At 30.1% G+C, this 16,651-nt stretch overlaps 2 protein-coding genes across 3 annotated transcripts in view; both read right to left on the bottom strand.

Moving 5' to 3' along the window:
* Positions 1-826: 826 nt before the first annotated feature.
* On the bottom strand, positions 827-5,617 carry LOC145743277 (uncharacterized). The gene is made up of 11 exons (XM_082561200.1): positions 5,440-5,617; positions 4,927-5,076; positions 4,428-4,589; positions 4,067-4,231; positions 3,569-3,755; positions 3,293-3,449; positions 3,051-3,181; positions 2,686-2,851; positions 2,144-2,314; positions 1,603-1,751; positions 827-1,107 (listed from the first exon to the last, which is right to left on the bottom strand). Exons 1-11 carry the CDS (start codon positions 5,584-5,586, stop codon positions 827-829), a joined length of 1,866 nt encoding a protein of 621 aa, XP_082417326.1. The 5' UTR covers positions 5,587-5,617.
* A 1,038-nt stretch (positions 5,618-6,655) lies between these two features.
* The window catches only part of LOC145741609 (uncharacterized), a 33,967-nt gene continuing 23,971 nt past the window's right edge, over positions 6,656-16,651 (bottom strand). For both annotated transcript variants that reach the window (XM_082559216.1, XM_082559217.1), the window contains 10 exons: positions 12,456-12,682; positions 11,073-11,233; positions 10,684-10,965; positions 10,394-10,499; positions 10,016-10,191; positions 9,758-9,932; positions 9,464-9,679; positions 8,960-9,094; positions 8,535-8,660; positions 6,656-8,350 (listed from right to left, as the gene is read on the bottom strand). In XM_082559216.1, coding sequence (XP_082415342.1) covers positions 7,758-8,350; positions 8,535-8,660; positions 8,960-9,094; positions 9,464-9,679; positions 9,758-9,932; positions 10,016-10,191; positions 10,394-10,499; positions 10,684-10,965; positions 11,073-11,233; positions 12,456-12,682 — 2,197 coding nt within the window. In that variant the 3' untranslated portion in view covers positions 6,656-7,757. The remainder of the gene's footprint in view (positions 8,351-8,534; positions 8,661-8,959; positions 9,095-9,463; positions 9,680-9,757; positions 9,933-10,015; positions 10,192-10,393; positions 10,500-10,683; positions 10,966-11,072; positions 11,234-12,455; positions 12,683-16,651) is intronic.

The following is a 16,651-nucleotide window of genomic DNA, read 5'->3' as shown; positions in this document are numbered from 1 at the left end:
GTCCTGAGTTTGATCCCCGCTGCTCTCATGCTGTAGTGTCAAGTTGACAACTTCTTGGTTTAATTTTAATAATCTATAACAGTATTTTACTAATTGTATGAGCCATATATTATATTTAAGTATAATTTGTTTGCCTAGTATTAGCATGTAACGTTTATTTAGTAATTATCTACATTACTCTCACAAGTTTATTTCGTTATAAAAAAATTATATATATACACCCTAAAAAACGTTCGCAGAATACTAAAAAGTTGACAAAATTAGATTTCCTAAATAAGAAAGAAATAAATTCCCCAAACCAGATTTATTTTGGGTTGTATTTATTTTGTTACACCTTATTTCGCTTACGTAATTATCAATGATTCACCGTATTTTATTTTGTAAAGTGAATTATATAACGTCATCATTTAGTTTTACAACTCAACTATAGCATGACAATCAGCTGATCGTAAAAACATTTCTCTATGACGTCACAACAGAGAAAAACTGAACGTAGATTTTTATGTTTATCCTCAAAAAAAAATTTATTTTACTTATTAGTTGTGTTTTCCGCCAAATAGTTGTTTATATAGGTTTTAAGTATTGTCTAAAAATAATGCAAAAAAGAATTTTTAATTTGTGTTTTTCCATAGTTTAACTTAAAATAAATCTAATTTTTTGCCTAACTAATTAATAAAATATGTAAACAATATTTTTATTAAAAAACTAACATTAACAAGCACATAATGTCACAATTAACACATTTAAAACTACATAAAGTATCTAAGAAATTATAAATGTTAATTTACAAGTCAAATAAAAAATCTATAATCTTATTATTTTTTAATCAAAGTCCATTAACGGATAACAAACTGGGGGAGGAAACTTCGGATCGAAAAGTAAAGTTTCCACGGTTAGAATAAGCAGTGATTCCCTCTCTAGAATGTTCAGTGTTTCCGCTTAGATTGGAACGATCAGTAAATACAGATCTTGTAGTATCATCACCCATGTTTTCTTTCTCGGTCACGAGAGAAAGGGCAACACTGCATTTTTGAAGTCGATCTTTATGGAACGGTCCAAGGTTTCTTTCAACCGCTTTTAATACTGCTTCTAATGCTTTGTCATATGCTAAAAAAAGATATTTTTTGCTATAAAAAATTCAATTTTAGCCCAGGTTCTAAGTTTAAATGTAGTAATTTTAAACAATAAAAGCATTATAAATACAGGCGTTTTTGTGGTTTAGAAAATAAGGCAAAAAAGGTGAATAATATTCTATACTGGCACTATTTTGGATTAGGTTAACATGTAATATATATTTTCCATATCACCTTAAGACAATAAGTTTTAATATTTTTTGGGGAAGGGTATGTTGTTGTGGCGTGTAAAATTTGTAAACGCCTGGCTCAAGGGTGAATAGTGTGGCCTTAGTGCAACTTAAACCTGTAACTTTTCATCTCATAATCCAATGCCATAACCAGTATACCACACTACTTAATTTTACTAAATTTGAATTTAAAAAATATACAAAATAAACTGGCTTTTGACATCATGATAAACCAAAATACAAGAAAAACCAAAATATGTATTAAATAAAAGAAAAGCTAAAAAAATGCAAAATCCTACCTTTTTGATTTTTGTAGAAAATACAATTATTAGCACAAGTATCTGGATCTGTATCCCAGAAAGTAGGTCCACACATACATAATGGAGGAAGCTCTAATTTATTTTGTTCTGTTTTCTCCCTTAATTGTGTCTTTAAAGCAACCGAAAACCTAAAAAAAATTTAATATATATATAAATTTAAAATTTTTTAAAGCAAAGTTAAAAATCGTGATTATATTGCCCAAATTATTAATAAAATTAAAAATAAAGAACTTAGTTAAGACTTAAACACAAGCATTGATAGACATAAATTATCCATTGTAAACTTGACTGTACTACATGAGGCCTTTGGTTTGATCCTTCCTGTCTCCATGTTAAAGTGTGGCACTACAAACAGTACCAAAAACTGAGCCAAAAACTAATCACAGATTAATTATTGGGCAAAAAATTCAATTCGAGATTTTGTCAGGAAAACAATTATTACCCAATGTTAAAGCATTAAAGTCAACCTTTCCACATTAAGAATAAATCTAAAAAATTGAAAATATTAACAATGCAATACCGTTGTGATATCTTTTGTTGTTTAACTTGCTTCTCTTTTTTCCTTTTCAATTTTTTCTCTTTTAGTTGGGATTGTTCAAGTTGTCGTTGTTTGGCAACCATTGCTTCCATCACTTGATCACGTGACTTTGCTTCAATAATTTCACGCTCCAATTCTTTTTCTGCTCGGATTCTAAAAATTTAAGAAATTTAAAGATTGTATTAAGGTAAAATTTATACAATATTTGTTTTTTTTATACTTATTTATCCTTAATGTTTAAAGGTCAATTTTACGACCCAAACATATCGTAACAACTGTTACTCCGACCCAGTCCCAAGTTGCCTGTGGCAGTTTGGAATATTATAGATTATATTTGCTCGATAATTGAGCTGCTGATTAAGAGACGGCTCAGCAGGAGTTTATACCAACTCAAGGGCGCTACAACTTAAGAGCTGTGGGGATCGAACCCTAGTCCTCATATCGTGTAGCAAGTGTTCTAATCAATACTCTATGCTGCTGATTTAAAAATTGCAGCTGCAAAATTTTAAATTAAATACATTTACTTTTCAATTCTTTGTTTGTGGATTTTAATTCTCGCTTGCTCTCTTGAATGTTCTCGTTCTGCATCAGCAAACACCCGCCGTGACATCCAGCGAGCTTTCTGATTGGCTCGTTTTTGTTCATAAGCAATTGCACCAGGATATAGAAAAGGTGGTGCTGAAGGTTCATCTGTAAATTTTAATTTTTTGTTAAAAAACTTTTGATAAAAATGTAGTAATAAATTAGTGAATAATAACTGGTTAATGTATAAGGCATAAATAGCAAAAAATACCCTTTTTGAATATAGGTAAAATTAGGAATATCAGTAAAAAAACCTTTAAGAGGCCATAGAGTTGACTTTTTAAGCCTTTTTTAAGTAAAAAATTACCTAATTTTTGAGGTTTTTCGATTTTCTCAGTTGGCACCAAAATAGTTTGTGGATTGATTTTAGAGAACGATCTTGAAACAATAACTTTGTCTTTGAGAACATGACTTAAATCTGTTGGAATTATTTCTTTGCTGAATAAATAAAACAAATATAAACTCTTTAACGTGATTCAATTGTAATTAAACAAGCTGAATGCATACAACTGTCTGCAGAATAAATAAACAAAAAAATAACTTTTAAACCTTTCCCATTGTGATGATATTTGTGATTTAAAATGGACAACACTGGGTATGTGCGCTGAAGCATGAATGGGGGCTAACTCAAGGTCTCCTGATATATCTACATAGGGGGTTTCCCTTAAACACGGAGTTACATTGTCAAGGTTACGTTCTTTAAGCCCTGAAAATTATTTAAAAGAAAAATTTTTTATTTGATTTTTTAAACTTTTTGGTAAATTATATTTTTAAATGATTTTTTTAATTTTTTTGCCAAATTTAATTAAACTTTGGTTAACCAACCACAGGTAATAGCTTCTTGTACTGAGGCAAGAGCGACATCTTGTGGTGCTGGAGTTGCAGGAATTGTTTGCAGTTTGTCCTTGTTTTGATTAAATTCATTTAAAGTAAGATTGTTAAAACTCTGGCCCAGGTTGTTGTTAGTTGTTGTGTTGTTTTGTATTTCTTCTGCTATTCTAGCATCATTTTTCTACAAAAGGAAAAATTACTTTTTTGTTAATTTAGTAAATATTTATTTCTAAGTAAGTAATAAATCGATTAAAGTTAGAAATACTAGTTTTAAAGATCTATACACAAAATTAATAAAGGCTTTTGGGATTTAATAACTAAAGCTTAATTTTACAAAATATTATATATTTTTTATGTTTAAACCAACAATATATTTATAATTAATTATAAAATCTAAATGAGATAAAAAAAGACAACATACACAAAAATGCACATGGATAAAAATACTGTATACACAAATATTTGATTAATTAAAAGTATGACAAAACCTACATCTCTGGTAGTTCCAACACCCCATACCCCTCCTGGTAAGTTGTTACTCACTGAGGGTTTCTCAACAACTTTATTATCTGGAACAATTAGTTTGGCTGCCAACTTTTTACGGGCTTTCCGCTGTAAATGTTCAGATTGTCCCATGCATATATTTAACACAGGGTCCTATTCGAAATAAAATTAATAAAAAATTAGGATAAAAATTTTTTTTTTATGTTTAGCCTTTTATTCATTCACCGTGAAATTTAGTCTTTTAATTGGTCACATGTATATATATGTCTTAACCAAACTTTATTTTGTGTAGATGCTTTATAATCACTTTTAACACATGTTTAGTTATGCTTTTATTTTGTAAACAAACCTCTTTTGATTTGTAGCTTGTTTGAAAACTTGGTGCAGCTTCAATTTGCCCACAACAGTTGATAGCAATAGGATTGGAGTTATATAAACAATGATTTTTTTTCGGTGTGTGTTTTTCTGCTGCTTTAGCACTTCTGTATAAAACTTTTTGTTCTACTTCCATCTAATAATAAATTATTAGTATATATATAATTTTAATTGCAACTAGAATTCAAACAAATTTTATTTTTATATTTTTTGTTAAAACTGGTCTTTATAATTTAAAACTATACTTAATTAAAATTAATTTAGTTTTAAAAGAGTTAAGAGTCAAACTTAATATAAAAAGTTTTTTTTTACAAAATAGCAGGCTCCAGAAAAAAGTGAAATATAAATATCATAAATAAAATTAAAAATCCAACATACTATTATATATAGAACAACATTAAAATTAAAACTTTTTTAACACTAACAAAAAAAAAACTTGATTTAAAAAAATTAAAATAATCATGATTGTTTACCTTTTCAACTTGCTCATTTATCAGCTGTTGTTTATGGATTTGTGCTGCTCTTGTGACTCGATTTTGAACATCTTTCTGAAATTTTTTCAGTTTTTCTTCCTTTTCTTTTAATATCGACATCAATTTATCTTGCTCGAACCTTGCATTTTCCTAACAAAATTAAAATTTTATATATTTGATTTTTTTATTTTAATTCATATTTGATATGGGAAGAGCAAGTTCATGGCTTAAACATAGAGTAAAATTTGTTACCCTAATCAAGTCTAGAGTAAACTAAAAAGATTGGAATATTATTAAATATAAATGCCTGATAATTAATATGCCAAATGGTTTTTGAATTATCAGAAGTTTGAAATATTTATATTTCATTGGTCAGGGATGCTACAGCATAAAAGTAAAAGGGATCTACTCAACGCCAATGTTGTAAAACCAAGTGTATTTACAACTACACCAAGCGAGTTGTATTAATTTACACCCACAAAAAAAGAAAAAAAAAGAAAACTTAACTCTCACCCCAGCCTCATTATCTAGAATATTTGGTTGGATCTCAATCCAGACTCCATCTGGAACAATGGGCTCAGGTCGTTGACCAATCACATCTAAGTTAACAAGAGAAATTCGATTACTTGTTCGAAGAGGGTCTTCTGTCCAACTTGTCATTTTTTTAATTTTAAGTTGTTTTTAATCTCTGTTTATATTAAGTAGCTGGCAAAAGAATAAACTGGTTCATTGAATAACTTGTTATTTTTGTTTTAGTTTAATTTGTTTTTAATCTTCAATTATTTAAACGTTGCTGGCGTTTGTTCATACAAAACAAGTTATTAATTTAGTAACCAGTCTGGAAAGTAGGGCAGCGTGCACGCACGAGATTTTTTTCATAAAAAAAGTGCACGCCTGGAATTAGCGTTTTGCACGCCTGGTGTCTTAAAAAAATGTGCACGCGCAGTTATGACGCCTAAAACACGCCAACGTAAATCACGCGTGCACGCATAGACCGAAAATTTTAGTACGCGTGCACGCGCGGTCACGCATTTTTTTACGCTTGCACGCACGAGATATCGTCGAAAACTGCCCTACTTTTCAGACTGGTTTAGTAATAATAAGAAATTGTTTAATTTAATAAGGCAGATATTGGCACTGGCTGACTGGGTAGACAAAACAGCCAACAAACTAACAGAAGTAATACTTATCAAGTCGAATATTATAAACTGACTAACTGACAGACTGATGGTATCTCAAGAAAAAATAGCTTTTCTTTTCGTTAAATCTTGTTGCTACCTTCACAGACTTAACTTGAATGTTTTGCAGATAAAACAATATTCAACATAGTGTACGTTAATGTAGCAGTTTCTATTCTTATACAAAGCTTTGAAGTAAAAAAAAGATAAAAATAAGACAACCTACAAATAAATAAAACATGCTTTTTAACACAAAAACAACTTCAACAACTTTTTTAAAATTATTTTTTGTTTACATTTTTTAAAATCCTCACAGTTTGTATTTAATACGCTCGGGTGAGTTTTACTAGTTATCCTCAATGTAAAATCCTATCTCAAAATTTGACCAAACAATTTCGAGGAAAATAATGTTTTATACAATACAGTTATACAGTTTCTACATTATAATTTTATAGAGAAACTTTTATTAGCAAAAATTAAAACCTTTAAACACCCAAAGCCCTATGCCCAACTGAAAAAAATTCTTAAGTCAAATTCATTTTTACAATTGCAATAGCCTTTATTATAATGCAAAACGAATAATATATTGCAGCGATTAGTACACTTGGTATATAATTTTGTTACAAAAAAGGCAGTACACAAAAGTATGACGTCATGGCTAGAAACAAGCCGGAATGACGTCACGACTATGCACATTTTGCAAAAGAAAAAGAAACGAAAAAAATCAACGCTAAAGGAATTTTCGACCTTCTAATGTGAAACAGTCAAAAAAAATGAACGAAGTTGAAATTATTGAAATAACAAATTAATTAAAATTTAATTTTAATTTTTAATTATCAAAATTAATTAAAACTTTCAACATAATCCAGATCCATACGAAAACATGTAAAAAAACGCACCTAACTTAACACAATTAAATTGTTTGTCGTTAACACTATGACGTCATGCAAGTTAAAGTGACGTCATGCAAAAAAACAATCCGTTTTCGCCATGCAGATTATATAGTAAGGGTGCCTAAGCGTTATGAAGCGAAGCAGCTGTGTAATAATGACTTGTGTATGACGTAATAATCGATACTGCGTGACGTAACAATTCGGAAAAAGGTACAGTGTATTATGACGTAACAGTTGGTCCCTTTGTCGACAAAACAATTAAGCAACCGTAAACAATAACTTAAACGTGCACAAATAAAAGTAGGCACTTTAAAAGATGACGTCACGAAAAAAACAACAAAAAAAAACACACAACAACAACAAAAATAAAAAAAAATTCGGAATATAATTTTTCAGACACGTACGGAAATAATTGAAGAAATAAAAAATAAAACAATTTTTTGTGAAGAAAAAAAACGAAAATTTGAAAGCAGTGAATATAGTAAGAAACATTGAAGTGAAAATAATGAAGTAATTATGACGTAATACACTGAGTACGTGAAGACAATCGTGGTGATTATGAAGTAACACAATAACGTTGAAGATAAACATAGTACGCAAAAATGAAAACAAAAGTAGTACGTGAAAAAAAACAAAAAAAACACTTGTTTTTGTTATATAAACTAAGTAATAAATGTCACGTGATCACGATTGTAGTCACGTGGTTACAAATGTAGACACGCGGTCAAAATTGTCACGTGTTTTTGTTTTTTGTTTTTATTTAAATATCTGCTGCGACTGGAATGTGCAAAAAAGAGGCCGAGCCTTTCAAAGCCACATGGCGATTTCGCTCGCCGCTGATTGGCCGAGCTGGTGACGTCATTGCCGGAGAGGGAGGCGATGACGATAAGGAGGGGGAGGGTGACATTGATGATACGTCATCAGAATGGGGAAATCCCGGCGATACTACGCCACTGAAAACTCTTTCGGTGACGTTCGACTTCAAATGTTGCTCTTCGTTGGTTTGCTCAGATTGGCCGGTGGGGGCGCTATGGAGCGGTGATTCAACTTTAACGCGTTTCGCTTCTGGCTCTACCTTCTCTGTGACGTCAGAATCGTCTTTTTGTGCTTTGCCTTCTTCTTCGATTTGTTTGCGAGCTTGGATCATTATTTTCTCGTAAAAATCGCTAGGTGTCTCGGTTTTCATCACCGGACTATTGGCCACAAAGTTTTGGGCTGGGATCGAGTCTTTGCCTAAAAATGCGCCGAGGAATGAGGGCAGGTGAGCCCGCGAAGAGGGAAAGGGATTCCCGATGTTTTCGGGGCTTCGTTTTTGTGCGGTGTTGTCAGAGTAAAGATTCTTCTCTGGTGATTCTAAAAAAGTAAAAAAAAAATTTAAGATTTATTTTATTTTGTTTAACAAAAAAATGGCCGCAAATAATATTAAAAGAAAAACAATAATATTTTAGACCTAGTGTATTAAAAACACAAATTTTATTAGATTTACTTTAACATCTTGCTAAAATTTAAATTTTAAATAAAAATGGCTGCTACTTACTTCGTTTTCGTTGTTGTTTATTGTTTAATTCCCCATTTTTCTTCATTTGTTGTCGAAGTTCGTGCATAATATTATCCTCGGGTTTGCAGTAAGCATACCGATGGTTCATATGTTGCGAATATGATCCTATATTAATGAGAAATGATTTAAATTAAATATAATAATAAAGAATTAATCAAAAAATGAATAAAGTTACGTTTATAAAATTTGGTTTGGCATTTGCCTTGTGATTAAGAATTTATTTAAAAGTGTAAAAACAGAAAAAATTATAAATCTAAGAAAATTGTTTTAAATTTGCTAATATGAATATTTTAAAATAACAACAATAAACTAAAACAAGCTATTTTATACAAAAAAAGTTCCATAAAGCCGAAACAAAAAAAACGACTAAAAAAATTAAGCAGAAGCAACTTTAAAGTGCTTACCTGAATGTGAGAATCGTTTTCCACATTTATCGCACTGGTAGGGTTTTTCCCCGCTGTGCAACCTTTGGTGCTCAATTAGATGATGTTTATGTTTAAACGATTTTCCACATTCGTTGCAATGATGTGGCCGCTTGCCTAAAAAGGAAAAAACGTTTTAAAAAAAATATCATTTTTTTTACATTTATTTATCCTCGAATTGGAAAAAAAGTCGACTTCACGACCTAAACATAAAGTAACATAAGCTACCCTGACCCAGTCTCGAGTTGCCTTTGGCAGTTTGGAATATAATTGCCCGATAATTAAACTTCTGATTAGTGTTAGCCTAGCGGGAGTTCATACCGTTTATAGCGCCTTACTTAAGGGTGCTATAGCTTGACAGTAGTGGTGATCGAACCCACGACCTTATGTAGTGAAGTCAAGTGTTCTGACCACTACAGTATGCTGCTGGTATTACATTATTTTTCAAAAATTACCTTCAAATTTAGATATAAAATAAACTTTTACCTGTATGTTCATATTTATGACGAGTTAATGAGCTTTGTTTTTGGAAGCATTTGTCACAAATATCACATTTATGAGGCAAATCTGGTGACCCCGGTGCTTTCGGCGATGTGTTGGCGGCAATAAAATCACCATTTTGCCGCGGAATTGCGCCGTAAACTTCCGATAAATTTTTTTTGTTGGTGATCGAATCAAAGAGAAGATTTTTTGTCATTTGACCTAAAAAAATAATTTGAGTTGTAATTTTAAATTTTAAAAATACAAACAAAATTTAAATTAATTTTTTTTTAAACGTACCAGCTGGGGTAATGGGCGATTCCATTCCATAAGATCGTTTCTTGGGTCTTCCCCTTTTAGCAGTGTTATTAGGGGTCGATCTGGGGTTTGAACCTTGCGAGTTGGACCCGTAGAATGTGGGTAATGTTGACATCACGTGGTTTTGTGGGGGGTACATTCCAGAGGCCAATAAATTCTAGAAAAAAAAATTAAAAAAATTATTTAATCGAAAAAAAAAATTAAAAAAAAAATAAAATTTTAACTACAACAAAATCAAACCTGAAATTGTTGGGCGTAAGTTGCAGCTGTCATAGGGGGCGATATTGGGCTGGGGTTAAGTTGACCCCCAAGACCAGCAAAACCCCCGTTAAAGAGAGTAGGGAATGTTGGAGCTATTTGGTTGTTTCTTAAAAGTTGTTGAAACATCGGGTTTACTGTTTCCATAATATTGTTAACTAAAATAAACACCAAAAAAACGGGTTAACTTTTTAAATGAAAAACTTATTTGATAAAAAGCTCAAATTTGCGCATTTTTTTCCAGTTTCTAACATAATTAGAGTGTTTTAATTGTTAGGCATTATTTTGTTATGAGTTTTTAAGTGCGTTTTGGCATGCGGTGGCCATTTTGTTTTTACTAAAAAATAAATTCAAGTTTACCTGATGCCGCTTTATTGCCATCTTGTGGTCGTTGTTGTTTATCCTCACTTTGTCGACGTGGAAGTTTTGAGGATAAATCGAGAGGTTGGTCTTGTGGGCTTGCGTCCTAAAAAAAATAATACAAAATAAAACACAACTAATATTTGCCCGCAAAAATTTACTCGCTCACCACAAACAGCAGTTTTGCGTACTTTGTAAGCCTACAAATTAAACATATATCGCCCACTAAACTCCATTGTGGGTATGTTTTGATACACACATCTTCAATAAAATTTAAGATCAAATATTACCTTCTCTTTTTGAACAGGCGAATGAGCCAACGAAGCTTGCATTGCGTTTGGTGAAACTCCAGCAGCTAAAGACAAAGCCATGGCCTGTAAAGCGTTGCCTGGTAACGCTTGTAGTCTCCCAGCAGCAGCGTTGGCGAGGGCAGCTTGCATCAGTTGTTGTTGTATAAGAAAGTTGTATTGTGGGACTGAGTTGTTGCTGTTGGTATTTGGCCAGTTTTCCAACGCCTTGGTTTTGAGAACTAAGTCACGTGATACGGGTGACTTTGTGACGTCATTATGGTCCTACACAAAATATTATGATAAAAAACACTTTTCTTTAAGTAAATTAAACAAATTATAATTGGGTTTTGCCGGGATTCGAACCCCAGATAGCATGATAATATATTTACCCATTGTTGTTGTTCCCTATCGCCTCCAGTGGCGACATTGAAAGCTCTCTGCATGCTGTTTAGATAATTCTGCATGATAAGATTCTTGTTAACTGACTCAAGAGTTCCACAGTTAATCTCTTGGAGAATATTTTCGTCCAAACGAGGAACTTGCTGCTTAACTGTTGAAAAAAAAATTGAGTTGTTGTTTAAAAAAGGTTTAAAATTTGATCAAAAGATTAACTTGGGTTTATAATACTTTTTTAAAACTGTTAAAAAATTAGCAACATTTTTAGTATATTTTCAAAGACAAAAAACACAAAAAATTTATTTTTATTTAAAAAAAAATAAAAGAGTAATAACAAATGTTATATTAAAAGCAAAATCACGATTACAAATTAACTTAATCACGTAAAATTACAATCAAACAACAAACTAATTCCTTATTTTCTTACGTTTTAATTTGTAATGCATGTGACTTATAACACGGATCAATTAATTTAAATATTTTGTTGGGTTTTTCCAATTTTCCAGACATAAACGTAGCTATTTTTAGTAGCGAAAACTTTTCAAATCACTTCGAACAGTTATGACATAACAGGTAGGGCCTCGTGTGACGTCATAATTAATGAGATGGTAATTTAAGCCAAATAGGAAATTCGCAAGCAAGCGTTTAAGTTAAAAATTAATTAATTAATTAATTCAAGAAAGGTAAAAAAAAAACAATTTTTTTTTATTTATTAAAAAACAAATTTAAATATATTTGTGTATTGTATAGGTATTAACATTCGCAGATATATTTATGTCCCTTAACTATACGCGGTTCATTTAAATTTAAGTCCCCAATATATGTAATTAACGCCTTTTAATTATTTTAATTTCGTTTTTTTTTCGCTAATAAAATTATTTCTAAGAAACATTTACATCGAAAGCGAAATGAAGTTGTTATTGTGATGTAACAATTCGATTATGTGACGTCATAATTAAAATTTAATTCGTTAATTTCAATACAAAAATTCCGGTTTAGTTTACATAATTTTTAAAACACAAATTTTTGACGTTTTTTATTATTTTTATTTCTTTTTTATAAGAAAACAAAAAATTAAGTTTTTAAAATCTTATTTTTGACACTTTTCTGATTAGGAAATCAATTAAAATCTAACGAAATAAACAGTTAATAATAAAATTTCGTTAAATTAAAATCAAAACTCGTAAAAAAAGTAAATTTGTCAGTTTTTCGAATTAGAAAAATAATTTAAATTTTAACTCGGGCGTTAACAGACCAAATGTAATCAATAAGTTTTTGATTTCAAGTTTTAATGGGACGTAAGTCTTAAAATAAAATAAAAATTCGATTTTTTAAGGTGAAAATGAAATTTAAGAAAAAAATTTAGAGAATCTAACCTGTAAAGTTCTTCCTGCTGTAAAGGTTTTCGTTGACCGGGGAGGTTTTCATATTTTCGCGGTGTTCAGATATCTTTGAATTATCGATGTTTTTGGGGATCGGGATAAAATCACCTTTTTTCGCCGAAATATGAGAACTTATTTCCGGTATTGAGGCTTTAAAATCTCCGAAATGATTTTCAGTTTTTTTATTATTAATAAACGGTCTTTTGTTGCATTCAAAATACCTGAAAAATAATTAAAATTTGTTTTAAACCTCATAATATTAAATAAAACTTAAAAAATAACCTAAAAAATTGATACTAATAAGCTTCTAGACCTAAGTAACATCTCAACTTTCCCATACCGAATACTGAAAATTCATTCGCGACTGCCAATATAACGCCGGCCTTAACACGATAAAGGCTCGTTGTGACGTCATAAACATACGTGAGTGCGATAATACCTTACGCGTTTTATGCAAAATTCTTAACTACGATATCGCATTATAGGAAATTTTCAGATAAAACTTTTTAGTTCATAACTTTGAGGTTTTGTGGTGAAATTTCTGAAGTCATGAGACCTCATTTCTTACGCTTGCGATTTGCTCGAAATTAATGACGTCATCAGATTAAAATTGCAACTCATGCTCGGGTGACGTCACAAGGATATAAAAATATATAAATCGTCAAACAAATAAGATAGAAATTTTTAGCTTTTTTAGTAGTTTTTTGAACGGAAAAATTTTGTTTTTAAAAAATAAAAAAAGTGCATATCCAAAAATATGTAAAAATACTTTAAATAAAAAATATTTTGTTTTTATTTTCTTTTAACTTTCAATTTTTAACTTCTTTAACCTATTTTTTTATTAAACAATTAAATTTCACGTTGGGCTACCGTTAAAATTTGCGATGCATTAAATCGGGCGTATTAGGACCATACTAGAGGTAAGTGACCCGTTGAAATAAAATCAATTATTACGGTTCGTAAATTAATGCGACATAAATTAATTAAATCTTAATTTACTGCGTTTTAGTAAAAAAAAACTAATTTTTAAGATAAGAATTACCTAACACTATATATATAATTAATTTGTAGTACAACTAAATCTATTAATTGTTAAAAACAACAATTTTTCTTTTTAATTCTAGCTGTTTTAAAAACACAAAGGCAATTTACAAACTATATTTTTTTGTTAAAAAGTACAAAATTTTAATTTATTCACATTCCTACAACTGAAAACTATAACTAACTAATAAACATTGTCAAACGGCGAAGTTTTATATTACATAAACTATTGTTAATTTGCGCAAAAAACGGTATCAACAATTTTTTAAATAGAATATTTCGAATATGGAAAACCCAATCAACGAATATGGGTGCCCGATAATGACTAAATACATTATTACATACGAAAACTAACGCGACGCAAGAAATAATTATATTTCCACGAGTTTGTAAAATGTAATGGAAACAAAATTAGTTTTTTAAAGAGTTTATAATGTTAATTTAATGACATTTTTAAATTAAAAAAAATTTTAACATTTTTTTTTATTTAAAAAAATACCCAAGGTTTAATTTTATGCGAAGGTTTAATTGTTTACGTCCCCCCTCTAATTATACCTAAAATTTAAATACCTAATATCGTGATATGAATTAGGTCCTGATATGCTGTATTCACTAATTACTAATCATTAAATATCGTATACTTAAGTAATATTAAAAAACATTATTTCCGTTTAAAAGGCTTACCTGATAAACAAGCTTTAAAATTTATAAACAAGTGAACTAAAAACGCGATTCTTAGTTGAGTTATAAAAATTCAAAAAAATTCCGATAGTCTAAAATTTCCGATAGTCTAAAAAAAGTTTTTGTGTCAATTGGATACAAAAATATTAGGTTTTAGTTAATTAAAAATACATTTTCGGTGAAAAATTTATATTTAAACTGAACTTGCAAATTTTTTTCAAAAAAAAATATTTCTTCAAAACTATTGCAACTTTGCAAACGCAAAACCTCTATATTAAGAAAAAATTAACTGAAATTTAGCAAAACAATCTCTTAATTTTTACACTACTTATCCCAAACACAAATTAAAACTCGTATTTAATTTCTAAGCCAAAAAACTTGTAAAAAGTGCGAAGTACCTTAGCTAGTTACACCTCACCGCCAACTACCTAAATGTAGAACCCGAGATCTCACACCCTCTCATATTCACACCACTCTGTTACATACCACGCCACAAGAAGAAGGCAAATATAATAAAGAAACTAACGAGAGAGGGAAAGTGAGAGAGAGAGGAGAAAACGAAGTCCAGCTGAGAGAGTATCCTTACTTTTCCTTGATTATGACTTAACAAAGGAGATTTGTACTAGATTATATCTCTCAATATCAATGTTATGAAGTCCGTGACGTCACATGTCGCCAGATGATGACGTCACGCTGTTTCAGGTTGTGACGTAACAGGTTCATTGGCACGTGACCCGATTTTGAGAGGTCAACGTGGTTGATTGCTGCGTTGGCAAATTTACTTGACCTTGTCGATGTAACGCATCTGCGTTTGATGACGTCATAACAAAAATGTGACGTCATCAAAGCAAACATCGCGCCTATTTTTATGATATTGCCGCAATAAAAATATTGTAAGTTGTTAAAAGATGTTTTTACAAACTGTTTTCCTCTTATTACACAATTATTTGTACAGGTTTGAAAATTGCAATTCTGACAAATCGATTGAATTTAAATGAATCGGGATTATCTGACAGTTAAGTTAAGGTCACGCATTGTTCTGTGGGTTATTCGATTCAATCACAATCCACCTTAACCTGTATTGAAATAAGGTGAATCCGACAACGGAAAACGACTGTTTTTTTCCACTAAATCGAATATAAAATCAACAAATGAACAGTAAAAATAGAAAAAAATCAGGAACAGTTAACTAGTTGGTTAACATTAACATATATTTACCTTAACCTTTTTTGGAATAATCTTTATTTAATGCGTATTTAAAGTATAAGCGTCGGACATTTTTTTAACAAATCGCTTTCCAATTTCCTAAATTCCTGCCAGATTCTAAAGCGAAACCCTTATTTCCGTACTTGCACTTTCTTTTTAAGTTCCTTTAAGCTGCATAAGCTTAATTCCAGCCTGCATGAACGGTTAATTATAACACGCTGGTTCGCGACAACAATTATGCTGATTTTTGCAGTTCACCAAGGTTTAAAGAATTCGTGGACAACAGATCAATTGATTATGACGTCATAATCTGTGGAAGTTTTCTAGAACGTATTTGTTTTATTTTAAATTTTCAAAAAAATTTTGCAATTTAATTTTTATGTCATTTGGCAAAAAAAATAAAAAAATGATAAAAGAAAAATTATTTAATTAAATATTGAAAATTTGTCAAATAAATGCTATAAAAAACAAATTTCATTTAGTTATAAACTTATATATTTTTACATTAATAAAATTTTACAAGAAAAATGACCTATTTTAAAAATTCAGCGTAAAAATTTGTTTCGGGTTTTCATTGAAAATTTAATTAACGACGACCTGGTGACCTGCGTTCATTTCAATACCACAATTGTGACGAAACAATGCTTCGATTGTGATAGAAAATGCGTGTTAATTTGGACTGTGTTTGAATGGAAAAAAGTGGTGTAAAAAGATTTTGTGTTTTTGGGGGGAATTTTAACCTAAGTCCAATGTCTGCTATAGGCTGGTAGTAAAACTATAATTTACCAAAAACATTACATAAACGTGCATAACTTTGTGTTTATGTTTCATAACTAAATACTGTATAAAATTTACTCAAAATTAACTTATTTTTTTTGTTAAAAACAGTAAAAAAATACTTTTTTTTTAATTCTTGATAAATATTGATTTTTTTACCTTCATTTTTGTAAAGTTTTTTCTTACTTTATTGTTGGGTATAATATTAACCAATTAACCAACTGGTCAAATTTTCATGACTTTTTTAGCAATATTAACTGTTTAATGTTGATTTCATAATCGATTTAGTGGAAAAAAACAGTCGTTTTTCGTTGTCGGATTCACCTAATTTCAATACAGGTTAAGGTGGATTGTGATTGAATCGAATAACCCACAAAACAATGTATGACCTTAACTTAACTGTCAGATAATCATAAATCGTGTTTTAATATGGAAAATTCAATCCAAGAATTATGTTTTTTGTTCTTCATTACAATTCAGTTTTT

The sequence above is a fragment of the Corella eumyota genome, chromosome 2, assembly GCF_963082875.1.
Source record: "Corella eumyota chromosome 2, kaCorEumy4.1, whole genome shotgun sequence".
NCBI lineage: Eukaryota > Metazoa > Chordata > Ascidiacea > Phlebobranchia > Corellidae > Corella > Corella eumyota.
The sequence above is the reverse complement of the archived record's forward strand: the minus strand, read 5'-3'. Positions and strand labels throughout refer to the sequence as shown.